The sequence below is a fragment of the Lepus europaeus genome, chromosome X, assembly GCF_033115175.1.
Source record: "Lepus europaeus isolate LE1 chromosome X, mLepTim1.pri, whole genome shotgun sequence".
In the NCBI taxonomy this organism is placed as follows: Eukaryota; Metazoa; Chordata; class Mammalia; order Lagomorpha; family Leporidae; genus Lepus; species Lepus europaeus.
In genome coordinates this window covers 102471469-102495922 of record NC_084850.1, presented here as the reverse complement: position 1 = coordinate 102495922, position 24454 = coordinate 102471469, and the positions used below count along the sequence as shown (strand labels likewise).

Genomic DNA, 24454 nt, shown 5'->3' with positions numbered 1-24454 from the left:
GGGAGCTGGATCAGAAGTGGAGCAGCCAGAACTCAAACCAGTGCCCATTGGGATACCAGCGCTGCAGGCAGGGGCTTTACCCACTATGTCACAGTGCTGGCCCCTTATTAGACATTTTCTAAAACTTTAAGCAGTTAAGAAATAGTGGACTGGGGCAGGCACTATGGTATAGCGGGTAAAGCCTCCGCCTGTAGTGCCGGCATCCCATATGGGTGCTGGTTCAAGTCCCTGCTGCTCCTCTTCTGATCCAGCTCTCTGCTGTGGCCTGGAAAAGAAGTAGAAGATGGCTCAAGCCTTTGAGCCCCTGCACCCGCGTGGGAGTCTGTGAAGAAGCTCCTGGCCCCTAGCTTCAGATTGGTGCAGATCCAGCCGATGCAGCCAATTGGGGAGTGAACCAGCGGATACAAGACCTCTCTCTCTCTCTCTCTTTCTCTCTCTGCCTTATCTTTTCTCTCTGTGTAACTCTGACTTTCAAATAAATAAATACATCTTTAAAAAAAGAAATAGTGGACTCAGCAGATGTATAGCCTACTGGTTCAAATGTCTGCATCCCAAATCAGAGTGCCTGGATTGATTCTCAGCTTCAGTTCCCAAGTTCAGCATCCTGCCAGTACCAATTCTGGGAGACAGTGGTGGTGACTCAAGTAAATAGGTCCTGTCACCCACTGAGAGACCTGGATTGTGTTCTGAGCTCCTGGCTCCAACCTCACTCGTTATGGGCATTTAGGGAGTGAACCAGAAAATGTGAGCTCTCTCTCCATTCATCTGTGTGTGTGTGTCTGTCTGTCTGTCTGCCTCTGTCTTCTCTTTGTCTCTCTTTATCTTCCTCCATCCCTGCCTCTTAAATACAATTTTTAAAATAATATCTTTTAGGGGCTGGCACTGTGCAGTAGCAAGTAAAGTTGTCGCCTGCAGTGCCGGCATCCCATATGGGCACCAGTTCGAGTCCCGGTTGCTCCACTTCCAATCCAGCTCTCTGCTGTGGCCTGGGAAAGTAGTAGAAGACGTCCCAAGTCCTTGGGCCCCTGCACCCTCATGGGAGACCCGGAATAAGCTCCTGGCTCCTAGCTTCAGATTGGCTCAGCTCCAGCCATTGTGGCCAATTGGGGAGTGAACCAACGGATGGAAGACCTGTCTCTCTCCTTCTCTGCCCCTCCTTCTCTCTGTGTGTAACTCTTTCAAATAAATAAATCTTTAAAATATATATATCTTTGTAAAAAAGAAATATGAGATGGCACAATTTTCTCATGTAGTTAACGATCAAAATTTAAATTTCTGTGATAAAGGGAGAGCAAAGCTTGAGAATAAAGAAAAACAAATGTCTGGAATCGAATAGGGGCTGGGAAACTCAGACAGTGAGGAAAACATGGAAGGAACCTTTGGTAGAAGAGAAATAGAAGTAGGAATTGGTAGAGATGAGAAGCATTTACTGAGCCTAGCCTGTTAGTTAACCCATATGCGTCCTAATACAAGAAAACCTATTCCAGGTGTGCACATTTGGCCTACTGGTTAAGAAGGCTGTGAAACACCTGGGTTTGATACCTGCCGCTGGCTCCTGGCTCCAACTTCCTGATAATAAGGACCCTGGATGGCAGCCATGATGGCTCAAGTAATTGTGTTCCTGCCACCCATGTGGGAGACATAGATTGAGTTTCTTTTTTTGTTGTTGTTAAGATTTATTTATTTGAAAGACAAAGTTACAGAGAGAGGTAGAGCCAGAGAGAGAAAGAGGTCTTCCACCTGCTGGCTCACTTCCAAATGGCTGCAACGGCCGGAGCTGAGCTGAGCTGAGCTGAAGCCAGGAGCTTCTTCCGGGTCTCCCAAGCAGGTGCAGGGGCCCAAGGACTCAGGCCATCTCCTACTGCTTTCCCAGGCCATAGCAGAGAGCTGGGTCAGAAGAGGAGCAGCCGGGACTCAAACAGGCGCCTATATGGGATGCTGGCACTGAAGGCCAGGGCTTTAAACCTGCTGTGCCACAGCTCCAGCCCGGATTGAGTTTCTAATTCCTGGCTTTCACAGGCCCAGTCCCAGCCATTTGTGGGCATTTTGGAGTGTCAAACAGCAGATAAGAGCTCTCTCTATTTGTCTATCAAGTAAATAAATAAATAAATAAATTTTTTAAAAAGGGAAGTCATTTTTCATTTAAAAAGAGGAGTACATTTTTCTGGTATTTCTTATTGTTCATCTTTTATGTCCATTTCCGTTTGTTTTATATACTTAGGGAAATTGAGAACTCAGTATTTCTGAAAAACATTCTTTTGTCGTCCAAAACACTAGTTCATCCAGATTCAGCCTTATTTTTTTTTCTAATAAATTTTCTATTTGGGGGTAGTTTTAAATTTGCAAATTTACAAAGAATTGAGTATCCCATACTCAGTTTCATTTTCCCTGAATGTTAACATCTTACATTATTATGGTACATTTGTCAAAACTGAAAAACCAATATTTGTACATTACTGTTAACTCTAGACTTTATTGGGATTTCATCAATTTTTTTCCACTGATGTTCCCTGTCTGTTCCAGGATTCAGTCCATAGAACCACATCACATTTAGTTATCATGTCTCCTCCATCTCCTCTGGTCTGTGCCAGTTTCTCAGTTTGTCCTTGTTTTGTATTACTTTGACAGTCTTGAATACTATTGACTATCCCGTACAATTTTCCCCAGTCTGAGTTTGTCCATTATTTGTCTTCTGAGTAGAGTGTAATTATGGTTTTGGGAGGAAATATACTGAGATGATGTGCTCGTCTCATCACATTATATCAGGGGACTTATCTTTTTATTTTAATGAGGTTTCTCCATTGTAAGATTAATATTTTCCCCTTTCACTATTCTGTTCTTGAAAGCAAGTCATTAAATATGGCCTGTCATTAAGGCGACTAATGTTGGGCAGGGATTATTCTTTACCACCTAAAGGGAAGAGTTACGATCAAAGCTTCTATAATGAACAGAGAACAAGATGTGAGACTAAAGAGAACAAATGTCTGGAATTGAACAGAGACTGAGAACCTAGACACCAAGGCCAACATGGAAGGATCTAATCCCGTGGTAGAAGAAGAGTAGAAATAAAATGTTTTTCTCCTTTTTGATTTGGGTTTATTTTGCTCTTCCAGATTCTTAGACGTGTGCTTAGGTTATTGATTAATAATATATCTTACACATATCATTTGATGATATTTTTAGGAAAGATTTATCTCCATTAAAATTATTTAATAATTCATATCAATACAGAATCATATATATTTATTTTCTGCTTTGGGTTGTGATCTGTTGTGATTTGAACAAGATTTTACTCCCCAAAGTCATGCAGATGTTTAACCCCTAAGTCTAAGTTAACAGTTAATGGATTAATATTAAGGGTTAATAGATTAAGGGTGAAGACTTGATTCAACTATGGTATCTGAAAATGGGGCCTTTTAGAAGTGATTGGGTTTGATTAGATTGCTAGGGTGAAGCTCCATGATCAAATCATGATGGCTGGGTCCAGTGCTGTGGCGCAGGTTTAACGCCCTGGCCTGAGGCACCAGCATCCCATATGGGTGCTGGTTCTAGTTCTGGCTGCTCCACTTTCGTTCCAGCTCTCTGCCATGGCCTGGGAAAGCAGTAGAAGATGGCCCAAGTACTTGGGCCCCTGCATCCACGTGGGAGATGGGGGTGGGGTGGAGAGGAAGCTCCTGGCTCCTGGCTTCAGATTGGCACCAATTGAGGAGTGAACCATCGGATGGAAGAACTCTCTCTGCCTCTCCTCTCTCTGTGTAACTCTGACTTTCAAATAAATAAATCTTTAAAAAGAAACCATGATGGCTTTATGAAGAAAGACACACAGACATGGAAAAAACCTGTTCCCTCTCTCTGTTTCCTCTCATGTGATCATTCTTCTGCCATTCATGTGACCATTCTTCTGGCTTCACCAGATGCCTAAACTGATGGATTGTGAACTTACCTGATTTTGGATTATGATCCTCCCAAACTGTAAACTAAAATAAACTTTCTTCCTTCCTTCCTAAGTTGTTCCTCTCAGGTATTTTTTTAAAGATTTTTTTATTTATTTGAAAGGGTTACACAGAGAGAGGAGAGGCAGAAAGAGAGAAAGAGAGGTCTTCCGTCAACTGATTCACTCCCCAGTTGGCCGCAACGGCCGGAGCTGCACCAAGCCGAAGTCAGGAGCCTCCTCCGGGTCTCCCATGTGGGTGCAGGGGCTCAAGGACTTGGGCCATCCTCCACTGCTCTCCCAGGCCAGAGCAGAGAGCTGGATTAGAAGTGGACCAGCCGGGACATGAACTGGCACCCATATGGGATGCTGGCACTTCAGGCCAGGGTGTTAACCCACTGCGCCTTAGCACCGGCACCCCTAGCATGTATTTTAAATAAAAACTAATACATAATCCAGTACTACTACATAATTTAATGTGTTGTTCAAATTATTTAAGTCATTGAAATCATCTCTAATGTTGTCTTTTGAATTCCATTGACTTCTCCTAGTTTTATTATTTTCTTCCTTCTTGCTTTGGGTTTATTTTGCTCTTCTAGATTCTTGAGATGGGTGCATAGGTTATTAATTTTAGATTTTTCTTCTTTTCTTAATAATTTTAGTGCTATAAATTTTTAACTTTGTTTTAGCTGATCACATTGATTTAGATATGTTTATTTTTTTTCTTTCAATTTAGCATTTTTTAATTTCTGTGAGACTCCTTTCAACTGTGGACTTTTTAGGAATATGTTGTTTCATTCACAATTATTTGGAAGCTTTCCTGCTGTCCTTCTGGTACTTACTCTGGTTTGAGTCCGTTTTTGTCAGAGAACATAGTCTATATGTGTTTAACTCTTTTCTATTCATCAGAGTTTATTTTTTAGCCTGTAATATGGTTTATCTTGGTGAACATTCCATGGGCCCCTGAAAAGAATGTATATTCTGCTGTTGTTGGGTCCCTTTGGCTGATCATGTTCTTCTGTATCCTCAATGATTTTCTGCTTAGAAGTTTTAGCAGTTGTTCAGAGAGGCCTGTAAAAGTCTCCAATTGTAATTGTGGATTTACCTGTTTCTCCACTCAGTTCTGTCTCTTCTGCTGTATATATTTTGCAGCTCTGTTGTTAGGTGCATTCACATTTGAGATTACTATGTATACCTGGTAAATTGACCCTTTTGCATAATGCAATGTCCTTCTTTGTCTTTGGTAATTTCATTTGCTCTAAAGTCTACACTATTTTTATTGTAACAGCTGAAATGAACCCCTGGAACTTGCTCTATCTGTGACAAAGTACAAAGCAGATGAACACATGAGAAGGCAATTTTAGAAAATAAAAGTTTATCAGAAAGGAAAGATAAGAAACTCCTGTGAATATAGCCACGAAGGGAGAGTTCCACTGTTTTCTTGGCTAGGGGCTTATGAGTAAAACATCAAACATTTCTTACAGAACAAAGAAAAAACTCTATTTGGGGTCCTGTCTGGGAAGCTATTTCTCTTCACCATACTCCTGAGACTGGTCACAGGCAACTCCAGCCACCTGGCCTTGTACATGGCCTGAATCCAGAGCCTGCTTTTCTCCTGACTAATCAACGAAATTCTTTATGTCTCCTTCATTATCAAACTTGCTTCCTGGCTCAGACTGGTTTCCTAGCTAGGTTAAGAAAATTTTCCAAATTACTAAGGGGCCTTTTTTCCTCTACCTTCCTACGATTTTTGTTCTGACTCCTTTCAGTATTAATATAGTTTCTGGATTTTTTTAACATTTATTTAATGAATATAAATTTCCAATGTACAGCTTATGGATTACAATGGCTTCCCCCTCCCATAACTTCCCTCCCACGCGCAACCCTCCCTTCTCCCGCTCCCTCTCCCCTTCCATTCACATCAAGATTCATTTTCAATTCTCTTTATATACAGAAGATCAATTTAGTATATATTAAGTCAAGATTTCAACAGTTTGCACACACATAGAAACACAAAATGAAACATACTGTTTGAGTACTAGTTATAGCATTAAATCAATGTACAGCACATTAAGGACAGAGATCCCATATGAGGAGCAAGTGCACAGTGACTCCTGTTGTTGACCCAACAAATTGACACTCTAGTTTATGGCGCCAGTAACCACCCTAGGCTCTCATCATGAGTTGCCAAGGCTATGGAAGCCTTACAAGTTCGCTGACTCTGATCATATTTAGACAAGGTCATAAAAGACAGGGTGAGGATAGTAACCAATGATCCTAAGAGTGGCATTAGCCAGGTCTGAACAATTATACAGCATTAAGTGGGGAAAAGGACCATCAGTACACACAGGTTGGGAGTAGAGCCATTTGTGGTAGAGTAGAGGTTATGATTACAAAGGAATGAGGCCCAAGTGGACTAGACAGGGTCTAGAACAAAGGACAGAGTCATTATTAGAGGAGCTAAGAAAGGTGCTGTCTAAGCTACAATTAAGTTTTCTGATTGAGAGGCAAATAGAACCTGACGGAAGGAGCTTGATAATAATTTGTTGGGCTTTAGGCCTTGTAAGTTAAGAGGCCCAGACCTATCTATCTCTTCACATGAGGTACATCCTAAGGGAGGTATGAACCTCCTAGGGGAAGGCACTCTGTTGACTTTCATTACTTGGCTGGCCTGGGAGGAGAGCTGGCCAGGTAAAGGCAGGTGGCATTTCTAACAAGAAATTTACAGTTCTGCCTGCAATGTTGCTGACCCGACTTGGCCATACCCTCAGCTGCAGTGGTCACTTTGGAAGTTGGGCTGAGTGAAGGGCTTTTGAGCTTAGAGCCAATAAGATCTGTGGCTCTGACCTGGGCATCCTTCGACTCCAGGGCAGGTCCATTTACAGTGATCCAACTCTTGGCAGAGCTGCCAGGGCTCTTCACAAGCTGACTTCTGCTGAAGCCCAGGCTTACCACATTGAAAGCCACTGCAGTAGACTGTTGGGTCTCCTTGAGGGCAGATCACTGTACAGATCAGCCATTAATAGGCCTGCCACCCATTGCTTCTGATGCCGAGCTTTCTTTTCCTCCTGGTTTGTGTTAAAGCAGACCAGAGGATGCAAGTCAAGGGAGTACCCAAGTCCCATCTCTAATCTTCTGTGGCCTGAACTACAAGTCTATAGTCACAGGCATGTTCTGTAGTAGTTTTTCTAAGGTAGACAATGCCCATGAGGAAAATTATATTCTCACTTTAAAACTTTCTTCCCCTTTGGTCTAAAAGAGAGGTTTTTTCTACTTACTGTTTACTTCACTGATAGCGAAGTAAATCTAGCTATGAGATTATAATTTAAGCTCTTATTTTGGCTATGCTATTACAGAAAAATGTTAGCCATCTCTTTTATAAGGTCTAAAGATTAAATTGTGCGTCCTACAGATTCCTTCATAATAGAATTAGTTTCCTACCATGAAGAGAATAGAGAAATGAAAGAACAAGTTGGGCTTAGAATAGAGAGATGAGGGAGCAAGTCCTAGATCGCTTGCTGACACTAGCAATATTACATGAATACTTAGCAAACCGTTTCAACCATTAGAGAACAACTTAAGAAAACATTTACCAGAAGGTCCAATGCCTTCTATAAATTTTAAGAATCATGTATTTGAAAACACCTCTTAAATATCTAACATGGTGTAGTTTGTTTAACCAGTAAACTTAAGCACAACCATATAAAATGTTTTTAGTTTCTTTCTACCAACAAGTATAAAACATATGATACAGAGATTCAGGTCACACAAATTAAAACATATCTTTGATTAATTTTAGCAGCTTAAATTTATGGACAATCTTATCTATAAGCCAATTAAAAATAAAATTTCCCCATGTGGACATACAATATGTACACACATATAACATAACATAGTAGACCGATATAGCAATTTTAATAATAGCTTTTAAAATCTTTAACTCTTTTTGTAGATTGCCAATTGATTTGATTTGCTTTTTGTTTTTAGTAACCTCAGTTAACCATACTTTCTCTCAGTTGGTACTGTTAATACATTATTGGCTTCATCTGTTTACAGATCCATCCCAAGGTACTGAATACAATAGAAGTGGCTGGAAAAAGTCCATAGGAACCTATAGGAGGACAGCTAAACACAGAACCAACAACGCTTTAGTTTTATGAGCAGCTAATCATATATAACTGTGGATGACAAAAGACTTTAAGTTGCCATGTTTAAAATTATAAATTCATCAACCAACAAGAGGCACTTGCTTACTTCACAGTATTTTTGGAAAGCACCTGTAGGATTTTACAAGTATTTAACCCTTTAAGCCTCTGGGGCTTTCTCATTAAAATAACTATCATGACTAGTAACACAAGATCATTAGACTTTTTAATTCTCAAACATTTTTATTAATAGCATTTTCCATTAAAGAAACTTAAAATTTAGTACCATGTCACATCTTGACAGTCCTTCTAATATAATCCAAATAGCCTGATTAGTTGGTGTCTCTATAAGATGAGAGACATACTTCCTTCGATTTTTTCAGTTGGGCCCAAACTGGAAAAACCAAAGTCCAAGATTTACTGGAAATTTTAGAGTCCAGATTGTTTGAAACTTTGATTTTTTGAATGCCTGTCAAGAATGCCAAGAAGGCTCAAAATCCAAAATATCTGGTTGAAATAAGATTCCTTAAAATCATGACATAACATAGACCAAATTTGATCATTGTTACAAGGTGATTATTCAAATCTTTGAAAATAAGCACATATTTAAATAACCCATAGCTCTTAATTAAAAATTCAGCTGTTTTTGGACAATTAGAATTTAACAGACATCAAGAGAACATAATAGATTAATTTAACACATTGCTTTATCAGAGAATCAGATTTTAATTCTATGTCAAAGAGAAATTGAGCTTCCTGTGATCTTTTGCTGTGAGGTTTCCTTCCTTTACCTTCTTTCATATTGGTGACCATGTTTCTGTGTTTCTGTGTGTAACACATCTTTAAGCATCTTTTGCAGGGCAGGATGAGTGGCAACAAATTCTTTCAATTTCTGTTTGCTATGAAAAGTCTTTATTTCACCTTCATTCACAAATGAGAGCTTTGCAGGATATAATGTTCTTGGCTGGCAGTTTTTCTCACTCAGTACCTGGGCTATGTCTTGCCATTCCCTTCTAGCTTGTAGGGTTTCTGATGAGAAGTCTGCTGTGAGTCTAATTGGAGATCCTCTAAGAGTAATCTGACGTTTCTCTCTTGCATATTTTAGAATCTTTTCTTTATGTTTCACTGTGGTGAGTTTGATTACAACATGTCGTGGTGAGGATCTCTTTTGGTCATGTTGACTAGGGGTTCTATGAGTTTCCTGTACTAGGATGTCTCTGTCCTTCTCCAGACCCAGGAAGTTCTCTGCAAGTATTTCTCTAAAAAGGCCTTCTAATCCTCTCTCTCTCTCCATGCCTTCAAGAACTCCTAGAACCCGAATGTTGGGTTTTTTAATAGTGTCCTGTAGATTCCCAACAATATTTTTTAGATTTCTAATTTCCTCTTCTTTTCTTTGGTTTGATTGTATACTTTCCTGTGCTCTGTCTTCTAAGTCCGATATTCTCTCTTCTGCTGTTTTTAAGGCTCTCTAATGTGTTTGTCATTTGATCTATTGAATTCTTCATTTCATTATGATTTCTCGTCACTATCACAGTTTCTTGTTCTACTAGTTGTTTCATTTCATTTTGATTCCTCCTTAAGATTTAATTTTCGTGCGAGAGATTTTCTATTTTGTCCATTAAGGATTTCTGTAGTTCAAGAATTTGTTTTTGAGAACTTCTTAATGTTCTTATCAATTTTTTGAGATCCGCTTCTTGCATTTCTTCTATCTCATCATCTTCATAATCTTGAATTGGGGTGTCTTTTTCATTTGGGGGCGTCATAATGTCTTCCTTGTTCTTGTTACCTTGGTTTTTGCGTTTGTTGTTTGGCATGTTGGAGATATTTGGTTTCTTCACTGTGGTGTTTTTCTATGGTTCTAGATTAAGTGGACTGTCTGCTTTCAATGGAGCCTTAGAGGCTTGAGATGGGTGTGGCCTGAGAACTCTGTTTGGTTCCTCAGGGTTGAGGGTGTACCAAAGGTGACACTCCCAGGTTAGGCATGGTAAATCTCTCTCTCTTTCTTTTTTTTTCTTGATTCAAAAGGGACGTAATTCCACACAGCTGAACGGAATTGGAGGTAGTTAGCAGGGGAATGATATACCCACAGGAGCCAGAGATTGGAAGCTCTTTCCCAAGGACCACACAGGGAATCTGTGCTGCTCTCAGCATGGGCTCAAATTCTCCTGCAGTCTCCCACTGGGTTGCCAAGTTAGATCCTAATCTCCTGTTATTTCACCCCCCTAGAGTCAGGTTTTTCTGCTAGGCTCAGGGCCGGTGCAGACCTGAGGTCGCCCTGCTTATGACGTATGTCCAAAATGGCGCCTGCTCTTTGTCTTGCTCGCCTTTGAGAGGTGAGCAGAGAGAGAGAGAGAGAAAGAGACTCATGTCTGTATCGGTCACTTTTTTTTTTCTCTCTCTCTCTTCTAGTTAGCCAGGTGAAGTTTTCCCCACGGGGTTTCAAGCCTCGTTCCCTCTAGTCTCCTCTTTCCGCTTCCCTGCCAGTGTCTCGGGCTATTGAGGTTCGGCTCACCTCGCATTCCAGCGCTGGTGTGTTGATTCCGCTGCTGGTGTCCCGAACTGTGGGCTCCCACGCTCTCCATGCAGGTCCACTGTGAATCACTAGTTCCAGAAGAGTTTCCTCTGCTGTTTCTTCCCCTACTCTTCCTTGAACCTGCAGTATCTCCACTTTTATTAAACTGTCTCTTCCTGTACTATCAGTGTGCTCCCTTCCTATTCCGCCGTCTTGCCGCTCTCCTAGTTTCTGGATTTTTTTTTAAACATTTATTTAATGAACATACATTTCCAAAGTACAGCATATGGATTACAATGGCTCCCCCCCCATAACTTCCCTCCCACCGCAACCCTCCCATCTCCTGCTCCCTCCCCCTTTCTGGATTTCTTTTGATTCATGATTTCATGACATTTTTTCATCCATATACTTTCAATCTATATATATATTGAATTAAATTTCTCACAGATGATATAGAGTTGAGTCATTTTAAAAATGTACTCTGTCAAATGGTCTTCTGGTTAGTGTATTTAAACTAATACTGTTGGTGTAATTTGGCTTAAGTCTGCCATTTTACTGTTTATTTTTTATTCTTTGTTTTGTTGATGTTCGTTCTCATTCCTCTGTTTTATTTTTCGCCTCTCTGTGGATTACTCACAATTTTTGGCATTCCATGTTGATTTGTCTGTAGTAATTTTTGAGTGTACATCTTTGTGTAGTTATTTGCTTCCTGCTCTTGGTATATTCTCTTTTTTTAATTTTTTATTTATTTATTTTTATTTTTTGACAGGCAGAGTGGACAGTGAGTGAGAGAGACAGAGAGAAAGGTCTTCCTTTGCCATTGGTTCACCCTCCAATGGCCGCCGCAGCCAGCGTGCTGCGGCCGGTGCACCGCGCTGATCTGAAGCATATATAACTTATCATTCTCATGATCTCTCATTTTGCTACTTATAGTGACATGTAACTACTTTGCAACAATTTAATTTAGATCACCTCTATAATTGTCTTTTTTTAAAAGATTTAGTTATTTGAAAGGCAGAGTTGGGGGGGGGGACTTCTGTCTGCTGGTTCACTCTCCAAATGGCCAAAGGAGCTGGGATGATCCGAAGCCAGGAGTCAGAAGCTTCCTCTGGGTCTCCCACGTGGGTGCAGGGGTCCAAGGGCTTGGGCCATCTTCTGCTGCTTTCCCTGGCACATTAGCAGGGAGCTGGATGGGAAGTGGAGCAGCCAGGACTCAAACCAGAGCCCATATGGGATGCCAATGCTGCAGGAAGCAGCTTTACTTGCTACACCACAGCGCCAGCCCCTGTAATTGTCTTACATATTTTATCTACATTCATTGAGAACCACGTTAGATAATGTTATAATATTTGCTTCCAACCATCAAAGTTTTATCCAGCAAAGGATAGTTTATTTACCCACATTTGTCCTCTATTCTTGATGTTTCAGTTTTCCTTTATGTTTGAAGAAATTCCTTTATGCATTCTTGTATATTTTTTCCTTAAATTCGCTTTAAATTTTTTTCATTAATATTCAATACTTATACATTTTTATGAGGTACAGTGAAATATTTCAAAATATATACAAAGTGTAAACCAAACTAGGCCCTGGACTGGGGGGGGCTAAAGCCTGGAGCCAGAAACTCAATCCAGGTCTCCCATGTGAATAGTAGGAACCCAGTTACTTATGCCGTTATTGCTGCCTCTCAGGTTCCACATTAGCAGAAAGCTGGTATCAGGAGCAGAACCAAGTATCAAACCCAGGTATTCCAATATGGGATTCAGGTATCTCAACTAGTGTCTTAATCATTAGGTCAAACACCCATCCCCTAGGTATGGATTTCTTTAGGGTATGTTAAGCTTTCTAAATTTGCAGTTATGTATTCCTCCCAAGTTTGGGAGATTTTCAGCCATTATATCTTCAGATATTTTTTCAGCTCTACTTTATTTCTTTCCTCCTTTTGTCATTTAAATTACATAAATGTTAGATCTTTTGTTATTTTCCCGCAGATCCCTCAAGTACCCCCTCACATCAGTTGAGTAATATTTTTTCTTGTTTACTGGTTCTTTCTTCTGTTGATTCTATTCTTTAATTGAAACCAACCCAAAAGTTTATTTCCATTGTTGTTAATATCCCTTTCTAAAATTTCAATTTAGTTATTCTTTCTTTCCTCTGCGTCTTTGCTGAGACTTTCTGGGCTTCTTTGTTTGCTTGTTCTTTCAAAAGTGTTTGTGGGGGTACACAGCAGTTAAGATGCTGCTTATGGTACCCACAGCCCTTATCAGAGTACCTGCTTTAAGGGATGGCTGCTCTATTTCTGATCCAGCTTCCTGCTAATGCACACTCTGGAATGTAGCAGATGATAGCTTAAATACTTGGGTCACTGCCACCCGCATGGGAGACATGGATTGAATTCTGGGATGCTGGCTTTAGCCTGACCCAGTTTTTTTTTTTTTTTTTTTTTTTTTGGACAGGCAGCGTGGATAGTGAGAGAGAGAGAGAGACAGAGAGAAAGGTCTTCCTTTTTGCCGTTGGTTCGCTGCAGCCAGCACATCGTGCTGATCCGAAGCCAGGAGCCAGGTGCTTCCCCTGGTCTCCCATGCGGGTGCAGGGCCCAAGCACTTGGGCCATCCTCCACTGCCTTCCCGGGCCATAGCAGAGAGCTGGCCTGGAAGAGGGGCAACCGGGATAGAATCTGGCGCCCCAACCAGGACTAGAACCCGGTGTGCAGGCGCCGCAAGGTGGAGGATTAGCCTGTTAAGCCACGGCACCGGCCAGCCTGACCCAGTTCTAGCTGTTGCAGGCATTTGAGGAGTGAACAAGTAGATAGAAGGTCAGTTTCTCTCTCTCCCTCTCCCCCACCCCCTCTCCCTCCCCCTGTGTTTCATATAGAATGAAAATTAATTAATTTAATATTTTAAAGTGTTTATAATTTCTCATTGAAGCATTTTTATCATAGGTGCTGAAAAATTCTTGTTAGGTAATTCTGATATCTGTCATCTTGGTGTTAGTACCTATTGATTGTCTTTTCTCATTTCTAGATCTTAGTGTGGTGAAAGATTTTCTAGTGTATTCTGGACTTTTTGGGTATTATGTTATAAAACGCTGAGTCTTATTTAAATCTTCTCTTTTATCAGACTCATGCCTTAACTGGGCCAGTGGAGAAAGCAGATGTTGACTCATTACCACTAATTCCAGAATGCCTAGACTCCCCATCCTGATATCTCTCTGGAAAGTAGAGGAGTCTCATACTACTTAGTAGGGAAATCCTACTTTGTTTTTTTTACTGGGAAATCCTCACTTTGTTGGCCTCACTGATAGTGGGAGGTGTGGTAGTGGTAAGGGGTATACTACTGATGGGTACAGATGACAGCCCAGGCTTCCTCCCTGTACTCTATTAATGCTACATTGAGGAGGAAGGACTTTTTTTTGACAGGCAGAGTTAGACAGTGAGAGAGACAGAGAGAAAGGTCTTCCTTCAATTGGTTCACCCCCCAAATGGCCGCTACGGCCGGAACTACACTGATCCGAAGTCAGGAGCCAGGCACTTCCTCCTGGTCTCCCATGCGGGTGCAGGGACCAAGCACTTGGGCCATCCTCCACTGCCTTCCTGGGCCACAGCAGAGAGCTGGAATGGAAGAGGAGCAACTGGGACAGAATCTGGCTCCCCAACTGGGACTAGAACCCGGGGTGCCGGTGCTGCAGGCGGAGGATTAGCCAAGTGAGCTGCAGCACTGGCCCAAGGAAGGACCTTTAAGATGGTATCCATTGATACCATATTAACCCTGTAAAAACATTTTTTACATCTGAAATACAATTCTCATAGCATACAATTCACCCATTTAAATGTATAATTCAGTGAGTTTTAGTACATTCAGAGTTGTGTTATCATCATCAGTCTAAATTTAGAACCTTTTTAATCACTCCAAAAAGGAACCTTGTACCTATTATCAGTTACTCCCCAATCTCCTTAGCCCTAGTCCCTGACAACTACTAATCTTTGCATCACTATGAATCTACCTATTCTAGATATTTCATATAAATGAAATCATATAATATGTGGCCTTTTGTCGCTGGCTTCTTTCACTTTGCATAATGTTTTCTAGGTTCATCTCTGTCATAGCATGTACCAGTACCTCCTTTCTTTTTATGGCTGGATAGCATTACATTGTATAAATATACTACATTTTATTTATCCATTCATCAGTTAATGGACATATGGATTGTTTCCATTTTTTTAGATATTATTGGTAATTCTGCTATGAACATTCATGTATGAGTTTTTATGCGGACACATGTTTTCAGTTGTCTTGATCATAACACCTAAGAGTGGAATTGTTTAGTCATACAGTAATTCTGTTTAACCATTTGAGGAACTGCCAGGCTGTTTTCTGAAGCAGATTGATCATTTTTCAGTCCCATGAGCAATGCAGCAGGGCGTTTCAAATTTTGTTGCCATGGACACCAGAGACCATAATTTCTTCTAGTGACCTTGTTTTATTTCGCCTCTTGGCTTAGGATCTTTTTATGCTTGTCCTCAGAGATATTCTGTTTCTTGCAACAGTCCCAGCTATTAGCCAGTTATTACTGGAGACTTTAGCATGGCGATAGAGTATGAGGTAGGGGCAGCATTCTCTAATACTCTGATTAAAGTCTTCAGTCTAGGGCTTGGGATGGGGTAGATGGTCTTCAGGCTAGAGCTTTTATGCTCTTGCTCCCTGTTCCCCTGCCTGCCAGCAGCAGGTATCCTCTGGTATTCTCAATCTTTGTCCTTGAGGTTTCCACTTCTAATAGATTGACTCCCTTTCCCCTCACACCCCCACCCCACTGGTGCTAGATAACACAGGGAGGCTGAAACTGGCCCCAGCAGCAGTATTGCCCTTACTTGATAACCTTCCCCTGCAGATAAAGCTTTTCATGTTCAGGAAGGGCCTATGGCTGTAGGCACCAGGAACCCAGATAGCACCACTCAAGGAGCTTTCTCCAAGCATTCTCTGCCTCCCCCATTTCCCTGTGTGAGTCTAGTTAGGTTCCAGGAGAGAAAGTGTACAAGAGAATGGAAATCACCTATGACTACAGCCCTAGCTCAGCCTCTAATAATTTGGCAAATTTCTAGTTTAATGTCCCTACTGTGTCATTTGCCCCAGGTGAGCAAAGCTCTATCTCATCTTCCCCTGCAGACATCTATCTCTCTTTGAGTTGGCCACTTGTTCTGTGACTTATTTCTCTGATGGATTCACAAAACGTTATTAATTGGATGCCTGTCCTGCTTTTTTCTTTCTTTTAAGATGGGAATATCTTTTTTTCTGGTTCAATGGGTCTAAGGTAAAACTGGAAGTCTCAAACCTTATGTTTTTACTGGGAATTAGACATTGGTGTATGACATAAATAAACCTCTTTTCTGGGGCTTAATTTCTTAAATTGCTAGGTATGTATTTTCTTTGCTAGTGTATCAGTGTGATTTTTAAGCATGCCTCACTCTGATTTATCCTCTAGAGAAGAGTTTCCTACAGTGTGTGAATCCCAGGTATGAGTAAGGGACTTTCTGTACCTTGTGAAAATTGTATACAAATTTTTTTTACATCACACAAGTTTGTCTAGATACATCTTATTAAATGTAGACATGTCACTGTGAAAGGATTAGTACTGAATTTCAGTAAGTGAACAATGGCGGTCTTGAAAGGCTACCAGAATAAACTGAGTTGTACAAATCTCCATTCAAACTGAAATGCATTTGGTTTATGTACATATCTTCCTTATGTGACATTGAATTCATCCATTTCAGTATGACGCCTAATTTTTCTTTGAATCCTTAGCATCAGAACAATTGGTATTCAGGAAGTATTAATTTATTATAAGAACACAGTACTTAATAGTTTCTGTTCTTTTTTGTTGGCTTTCAGATGCTAGAACTATGACTTTGGGGATACAAGGGTACAAAATAACAAAAGGAATGGTCTTTTACTATAGAAACAAGTATTAAAGGTCACAAAATGACATAATTAGCATATTGTATAGGATTAGAGATGTTCCACTAATAAAAAGCTGGTTCTCACAAATAAAAAAAATTAACATTGACATAAAATTTTAAAGGAAGGTCCAGTTGTAGTTTCTCCATCTTAAGAAGACATAAAATAAAAAAGGGAAGGGTCATATATAACCTAAAGTAGAACAAAATAAGAAGTCATTGACCTCAACTCAGGATGCAGTAATTGTGTTCCTTTCACTACATCACATTACATCCTGAAGAGTAATGTTTGATTTCTTATTAAAAACTACTTTTACATTTATTTTTTAATTTTGGCTTAACATGTAATACTCACACATTTTTAAATGATACAGTACATACATGCATACTTACACATAGACTAAACCAACCATACCAGGCAAACAGCCTTTCCATTTCCTTATCTTTACTTTGTGTTCAGAACCTGCAGATTTTGAAACGTATATTCTTTTTTTAAGATGTTTTTATTTGAAAGGCAGAGTTACAGAGATATAAGGAAAAGGAGAGCTTCTAACTACTGGTTCACTCCCTAAATGGCTATAACATCCAGAGCAGGGCCAGGCCGAAGCGAGGAGCTTGGAACTCCATCATAGTGTCCCACATGAGTGACAGGGCCCAAGCACTTGTGCCATCTTCCTCTGCTTTCCCAGGCACATTAGCAGAGAGCAGCTGAGACTCAAACCCATGGCCATGTGGGGTGCCATCATTGCAAGTGGCAGCTTAACCCACTGTGCTACGACCCAGGCCCCTTGAAGGGTATATTCTTACATGAATTTTTTAAAAGATTGATTTGGAAGACAGAGTGACAGAGACAGGGAAAGAGAATCTTAGGTTTGCTGGTTCACTCTCCAAATTGCCTCAGCAGCTGTAACTGGGTCAGGCTGAAGCCAGGAGCCAGGAACTCCATCTATGTCTCCCACGTGGGTAGTAGGTATTCAGTACATGGGCCACCATCCACTGCCTTCCCAGGTTCATTAGCAGGGAGCTGGATTAGAAGCTGAGGAGCCAGAACTCCAACCAACACTGATACAGAATGCCAGCATTGCAAACTTTAGCTTAACCTGCTGGACCTTTATATGAATTTTTTTTTCTGGGCTAGTATCCTTCATCTGATTCTCAAAAGGACCGTACTCTTATTAAAATGTTTTTTTTTTAAGATTTATTTTTAAATTTATTTGAAAGAGTTACAGAGAGAGGTAGAGACAGAGAGAGAGAGAGGTCTTCCATCTGCTGGTTCACTCCCCAAATGGCTGCAACATCTGGCACTGAGCCAATCCAAAGCTAGGAGCCAGGAGCTTCTTTCATGTCTCCCATGTGGGTGCAGGGGCCCAAGGACTTGGGCCATCCCCCGCTGCTTTCCCAGGTGCATAAGCAGGGAGCTGGGTCAGAGGTGGAGCAGCTGGGACTTGAACTGGCACTCATATGGGATGCTGTTGATGCAGGCCAGGGCTTTAACCCTCTGTGCCACAGCACCAGCCCCCTAAAGATGTTTTTTAAAAACCAAATTTCCTAGAAAAAGCACATATTTAAAAAAATCTTCCATTCTCTCTCAAAAGCCAGGATATTTACCTAATATTAGTCCAGTCTATAAAATCTGTCAACCTGTCTTAAAGGGTTGACTGTATGTCATCTGTAGTCCTGGAGTCTTAATTGTTACTATCCAAGACTTCCATTACAACAGAGCAAGAACTCATATATTTTAATTCATGAGAGAATACTATATACCCTCAAGTATAGCCTGTTTTCATCATTTTCCCTATATTTCTAATAAGCTTGATTATTTGGTTTTCTGACCTACAGCAGGTAAAAAGCACTAAGTTGCAAGTGCACACTTATTGCACAGAAAGGAACATTGAGGGAAGGAAGAATAACTTGAAAGACAAACCTCAAATGTCATCTCTTGTGTGAGAACTGCTCAGATCTTCATATCAGATGGGATTGCTCTCTCTCCTTCATTACCAGGATGCAAACATCTCTTTGGTACAGGGTAAGGGGAATAATCCAACTTACCTAAGCAACCCAAAATACATTGCTATATTGTAATTGATGTTCCAGTTGGTGTCAGCCTCAAGCCATCAAAAATGTTATTTATGATTTCTAAGAAACGTAGAATTATTTTAAATTTCTAAATTTAGAAATTGAATACATTTTTCTTCATTGGAAAAAGCATTATGGAATATAATGTCTGTTTTAAGTGGTTGATTCTTTTAGATTACTTGAAAATCTTTTGTTGTTACCTTTGATTAAATATAGTTATCATGTTTGCAGCTGTTTTACAGTTTTTGGGTTAACACATCAGTTTGTAGTCAGTTACATATAGATTCAGACACAAGTGAATATGAGTCAAAATTGATCAGTCTCCCTGCTTCATTGATACTGATGACACTGTTTCCCTTTGTGTTGTATAGGAAATAAATGTTTTGACTTTTCCTCTGAGTAATGTACACAAATGTTCAGACTAGCTATACTTTCAGAAATTGCCCACTGAGAGATGTTAATAAGAGCAATAAAAACCAGAGTTGTTCGTGAAGAGCATTTTCATTTTGTGACTCTGGCAGGTTAAGCACTGATGGTCTCATTGAATTCATAGTGAGGCCTCCTTTGTTTTGCAAGCAACTGAGAGGCCAGATGCACACGCAGTGTTGGACTTGGCATGGCTTCTAGACTGTATGTTAGCCTGTGAATCCCCTCATTGACCACAAATGAGCAGTTATCTGATAAGTACAAAGCCTTTTTGTTTCAGGAGCTTTTGGGAAAACTATCAGTGCATATAAAATAGACACACAATTAAGAACTTGTAAAACTTCACAACTTCATTATCCATAAAGGTCAGTGTCAACATCCAGATCCCTCATTCACTATCTTTCATATAACAACAAATGGCCATGTTCTATTTTGTGAACTTTCTGCATTACCTTGTAGACTGTGGAATTTTGGTTAACTTTCTTGATGGAACCTTGTGTCTGAGAGCCAAGGCACACATGTTTTAGTTGAGCTGTAAACTCAGATCTCTCTTATCCCGTCAATAATTACTTTATGGACTAGATAAAAGACCTCAGCCACATACTTCTTTCTGCTTTTAGAACGAAAACAGACTAGGATGATAGTAATAAAATAACGACATCTAGCATTTATTTAGTAATTACTATGATCCCCAGACCACTCCCTTTAATCATTACCACCTATGAGGTGAGTGTTATTATTCTTACCATTTTACAGATGAGTAAACTGAGACACAGAATTTAGAAAGCTAGCCAAAAGCTGCTAAGTAGTGAAACCAGTAGAACAATCCAGGTAGTCTGTCCCAGAACTCATATTCCTTTCTCTAAAAATTTTTAACTATATGAAACATTTGTCTGATTGAAACACCAAAAACTATAAAACAAAATACATTCATAGAGATCCAGCTTTTGTCTTTCTCCCTTTTATGGTTTGACTGTGTCACCCAAAGTTCATATGTTGGAAACTCAATTCCCAAAGTGACATTGTTGGTGGTTAGGGGCCTAATAAGAGGTGACTAATATTGGAGGAGTGAAATAGTTATCATCAGAGTGGATTTGTTATAAAAGCGAATTTGGGCCGGTGCCGCGGCTCAATAGGCTAATCCTCCGCCTAGCGGCACTGGCACACCAGGTTCTAGTCCCAGTCGGGGCACCGGATTCTGTCCCAGTTGCCCCTCTTCCAGGCCAGCTCTCTGCTGTGGCCCAGGAGTGCAGTGGAGGATGGCCCAAGTGCTTGGGCCCTGCACCCGCATGGGAGACCAGGAGAAGCACCTGGCTCCTGGCTTCAGATCAGTGCGGTGCGCCGGCAGCAGCGCACCGGCCCCGGCGGCCATTGGAGGGTGAACCAACGGCAAAGGAAGACCTTTCTCTCTGTCTCTCTCACTGTCCACTCTGCCTGTAAAAAATAAAATAAAATAAAAAATAAAAACTGGCTTTTCCAGAAACTGAAGATTAACCTCAAAATAAAACTGGTGTTTAAAAAAAAGCGAATTTGGCCCTTTTTAAATAAGATTTATTTATTTATTTGAAAATCTGAGTTACACAGAGAGAGGAGAGGCAGAGAGAGAGAGAGAAAGGCAGAGTGAGAGGTCTTCCATCTGATGGTTCACTCCCCAATTGGCCGAGCAACAGCCGGAGCTGCGCTGATCCGAAGCTGGGAACCAGGAGCCTCCTCCAGGTCTCCCACACAGGTGCAGGGACCCAAGGACTTGGGCCATCCTCCACTGCCTTCCCAGGCCATCGCAGAGAGCCAGATCGGAAGTGGAGCATCCAGGTCCCGAACTGGCGGGCACCTCAGGCCAGGGCATTAACTTGCTGCGCCACAGCGCCGGCCCCATTGGCCCTTTTTTTTTAAGATTGATTTTTTGCTTATTTGAAAGGCAGAGTTACAGAGAGAGGAAGAGGAGAGAGAAAAAGAGAGAGAGAATGAGAGACCTCTCACCTGCTGTTCTTCTACTGAAAGGGCTGCAATGGCCAGAGCTGGTCTGGTCTAAAATCAGAAGCCAGGAGCTTCTTCCAGGTCTCCCACATGGGTACAGGGGCCCAAGCACTTGGGCCATCTGTCACTGCTTTCCCAGGCATATTAGCAGGGAACTGGATTGAAAGTGGAGCAGCAGGGTCTTGAACGAGCACCCATATGGGATGCCCGCATCACAGACTGCCTCACTACAATGCCAGCCCTGAGTTTGGCCCTTTCTTGCTCTAGTCTTCTCCTTTCCCTTCTACCATTGGAGGACTCTGCACAAATACCCTTGCCAGATGTTGGCACCATGCTCTTGGGCCTACCAGCTTCAAGAACCATAAATCAAATCTCTGTTCTTTATGAAGTACCTAGCCTCATGTATTCTGTTACAGCAGTAGAAAACAGACTAAGACTCTCTCCTCCCTGCTTTCTTCCCCCACTGCAGTTTTCTTTAAAAGTTTTGGTTTATCCTTTCATTATTTCATCAAAATATGTATAAATTTGTTTGCAGACTACTGTATGTGTATAAAACTCACATCATTGACAAAGATAAACTGTAGCTGCTTTGTTTGCATTCAGTTTAAAACCTTAATAGATGTTTTTTCTTATCAGAAGCAGGTTCATAAGACTAGTTAGTAAGTATATTTCATATCACATTGCAGATAGCTGCCTGAGTGCTGAACTTACATTCTGATCCCCTCTTCATTTTATATTCTGCCTCATGCTTGAGAGCGTTGACTTATACAAGAAGATAAGGCAAACCCTTGTTCTTTGCCATTAGTTAAAATGCTTCTCTAGAAAACTTGAATCTAATGCTATTTAATCTGACTAGCTTGTAAAATTGAAAATGGGTTTATCATATAAGTCTACTTTTTTCTCTAAAGAGAAAGGGAAAATTATAGTCATTGGATTTAGCTTTCATTTGCTTAAGAAAAACAAGTGTAAGTTGGATGGTGTTCTGCAGTCTTTGTCTAGAATCTTTAAGTCAATCTTCTGTTTGATAAATATGTATATTAGTTCCCTAAGGCTGACATAACAAATAACAAAAAACTAGGTGGTTTAAAACAGCTGAAATTTATTCTCTCACAGTTCTGTCTGAAGGCCAGAAATTCAAAATTGGCCACTCTGTGCCTCCTCCCTCGGCTTTATTTTTTTATTTATTTATTTATTTTATTTTTGACAGGCAGAGTGGACAGTGAGAGAGAGAGACAGAGAGAAAGGTCTTCCTTTTGCCGTTGGTTCACCCTCCAATGGCCGCCGCAGTAGGCGTGCTGCGGCCGGTGCACCGTGCTGATCCGATGGCAGGAGCCAGGTGCTTCTTCCTGGTCTCCCATGGGGTGCAGGGCCCAAGCACTTGGGCCATCCTCCACTGCACTCCCTGGCCACAACAGAGAGCTGGCCTGGAAGAGGGGCAACCGGGCAGGATCGGTGCCCCGACCGGGACTAGAACCTGGTGTGCCGGTGCCACAAGGCGAAGGATTAGCCTAGTGAGCCGCGGTGCCGGCCCCTCCCTCGACTTTAGAGGAGATTCTGTTCTTTGTAGTTGTCAGCATTCATTGATTTATTAATCAATCATTTGATCATTGCCTACTTGTCTTCTGTCTCAAATCTCCCTTAGCCCTCATCCTATAGAAACATTTATCATTGGATTTGGGGCCCACCTAAATATTCCAGAATGATCTCTTCATCTCAAAATCCTTAATTTAATTACATCTGCAAAGACCCTTTTTCCAAATAAGGTAACATCCACAGGCTCTGGGAATTAGGATGTAGACATCTTTTGGGAGGGGCTACCAACCTATTTGGCTATGTTTCCAGGCCACTTGAACAGATTTTAATAAGCAGATATATCAACTATAAAGACATGGTTTATGCTATGTGATTAGGTGGTACATTATTAAGATAAAACCATGATTTGGCACACAATTTATTTTGTAAAGAATATCACTTGGAAAATAATAAAATATTTTAAGATGTTGACAAATAATTGGCTCTAGTATTCTTTCCAGATCTAAAGTAGAATTTCCCACAGCACCATCTTTTCCCAAAGGCAGTGATTTAGCACTGTTATTGTCACCACTACTTAACCACTGGCCCATTAAAAGCACACTAGTAATTTATAAAAATGGTTTGGAGTGTTGAGCAAAATGGTGATTCAGTGTCTCCCACAAGTTACACAGAACATTCAGCTCTGTGCAAAACATGTTAAATGAATATGTGTGATCCCTTCTTACTTATACAAAGCATTGTGTAATAAACCACCAGTTTTTGTTTCCTGTAGACTTAGCTTTCTCCCTGTGTAGCATCCAATTAACTTTAATTGTCCAGGGTTCTTGGTAGGAAGGTCATTTTATTGCCACCTGGCCACCAGCATGTTTATGGTGGATTTCCTTCTCTACTTTGTTCTAGTCATATTATTCTAAATCTTCCCTAAGTGAATCCAGCAAGCATTTCCAGAGTTGTCCTGCAAAGTAGCAAATAGATTAAACCCTTATGCATTTAAATGGCACCATTTGATTTTAAGGTAGTTTAGTCCTTTTTGTTAGATTTTATTTATTTATTAGAGAGGCAGAGAGAGAGAGAGAGAGAAAGGTCTTGCATCCACTGGTTCACTCCCCAGATGGCCACAATAGCCAGAGCTGTGCTGATCAGGAGCAAGGAGCTTCTTCCGGGTCTCCCATGCGTGTGCAGGGGCCCAAGGACTTGGGCCATCTTCTACTGCTTTCCCAGGCCATAGCAGAGAGCTGGATGGGAAGTGGAACAGCTGGGACTCGAACTGCCCATATGGAAAACTAGCACTACAAGGCAGCAGCTTTACTCACTACACCACAGTGCCAGGCCCTGATAGTTGAGTCTTATACTCTGTGAAATATCATTTTAAGTAGAACTGCACTCATTGAGAATTGTTTTATTAGATCATGCTCCTTGCCTCTACTTTCATTTTACACAGAACTTGGACAGTATTACCCCTTAGAGGACCTTTATAAGCATTAAAGGCTAATGTGTTTGCTTGGTAGCATCTCTTCCATTGATTTTCTAGAAATGGGGACATATTTATCTTCAACTTGAAAGTAGTATGATTTTTTAATAGTAGAGATTAGTATGTGAGGCACAGACCAGTCTATGCATCCTTTTGTGTGAAAGTGTATTCCTTTATTGTTTTAATGTTAACTGGGTCTTCACCACTGAAGTCATTGTCAGTTTAGGTTAAGAACTCAAAATGTTGGGGCCGGTGCTATGGCTCACTTGGTTAATCGTCCGCCTGCGGCGCCGGCATCCCATATGGGCACCAGGTTCTAGTCCTGGTTGCTCCTCTTCCAGGCCAGCTCTCTGCTGTGGCCCGGAAAGGCAGTGGAGGATGGCCCAGGTGCTTGGGCCCCTGCACCCGCATGGGAGACCAGGAAGAAGCACCTGGC

At 41.0% G+C, this 24454-nt stretch overlaps 1 protein-coding gene across 6 annotated transcripts in view; it reads left to right on the top strand.

Annotated features, from left to right (window-relative positions):
• The window catches only part of JADE3 (jade family PHD finger 3), a 165108-nt gene that overhangs the window by 80791 nt on the left and 59863 nt on the right, over positions 1-24454 (top strand). Inside the window, exon 1 of one of the 6 annotated variants that reach the window (XM_062183738.1) lies at positions 18506-18561. The exons of the other annotated variants lie outside the window; for them this stretch is intronic. Within the exon in view, the coding sequence (XP_062039722.1) occupies positions 18538-18561 (24 nt within the window). The 5' untranslated portion in view covers positions 18506-18537. Of the gene's footprint in view, positions 1-18505; positions 18562-24454 lie in introns of those variants that run through there. 6 annotated transcript variants of the gene reach the window in all.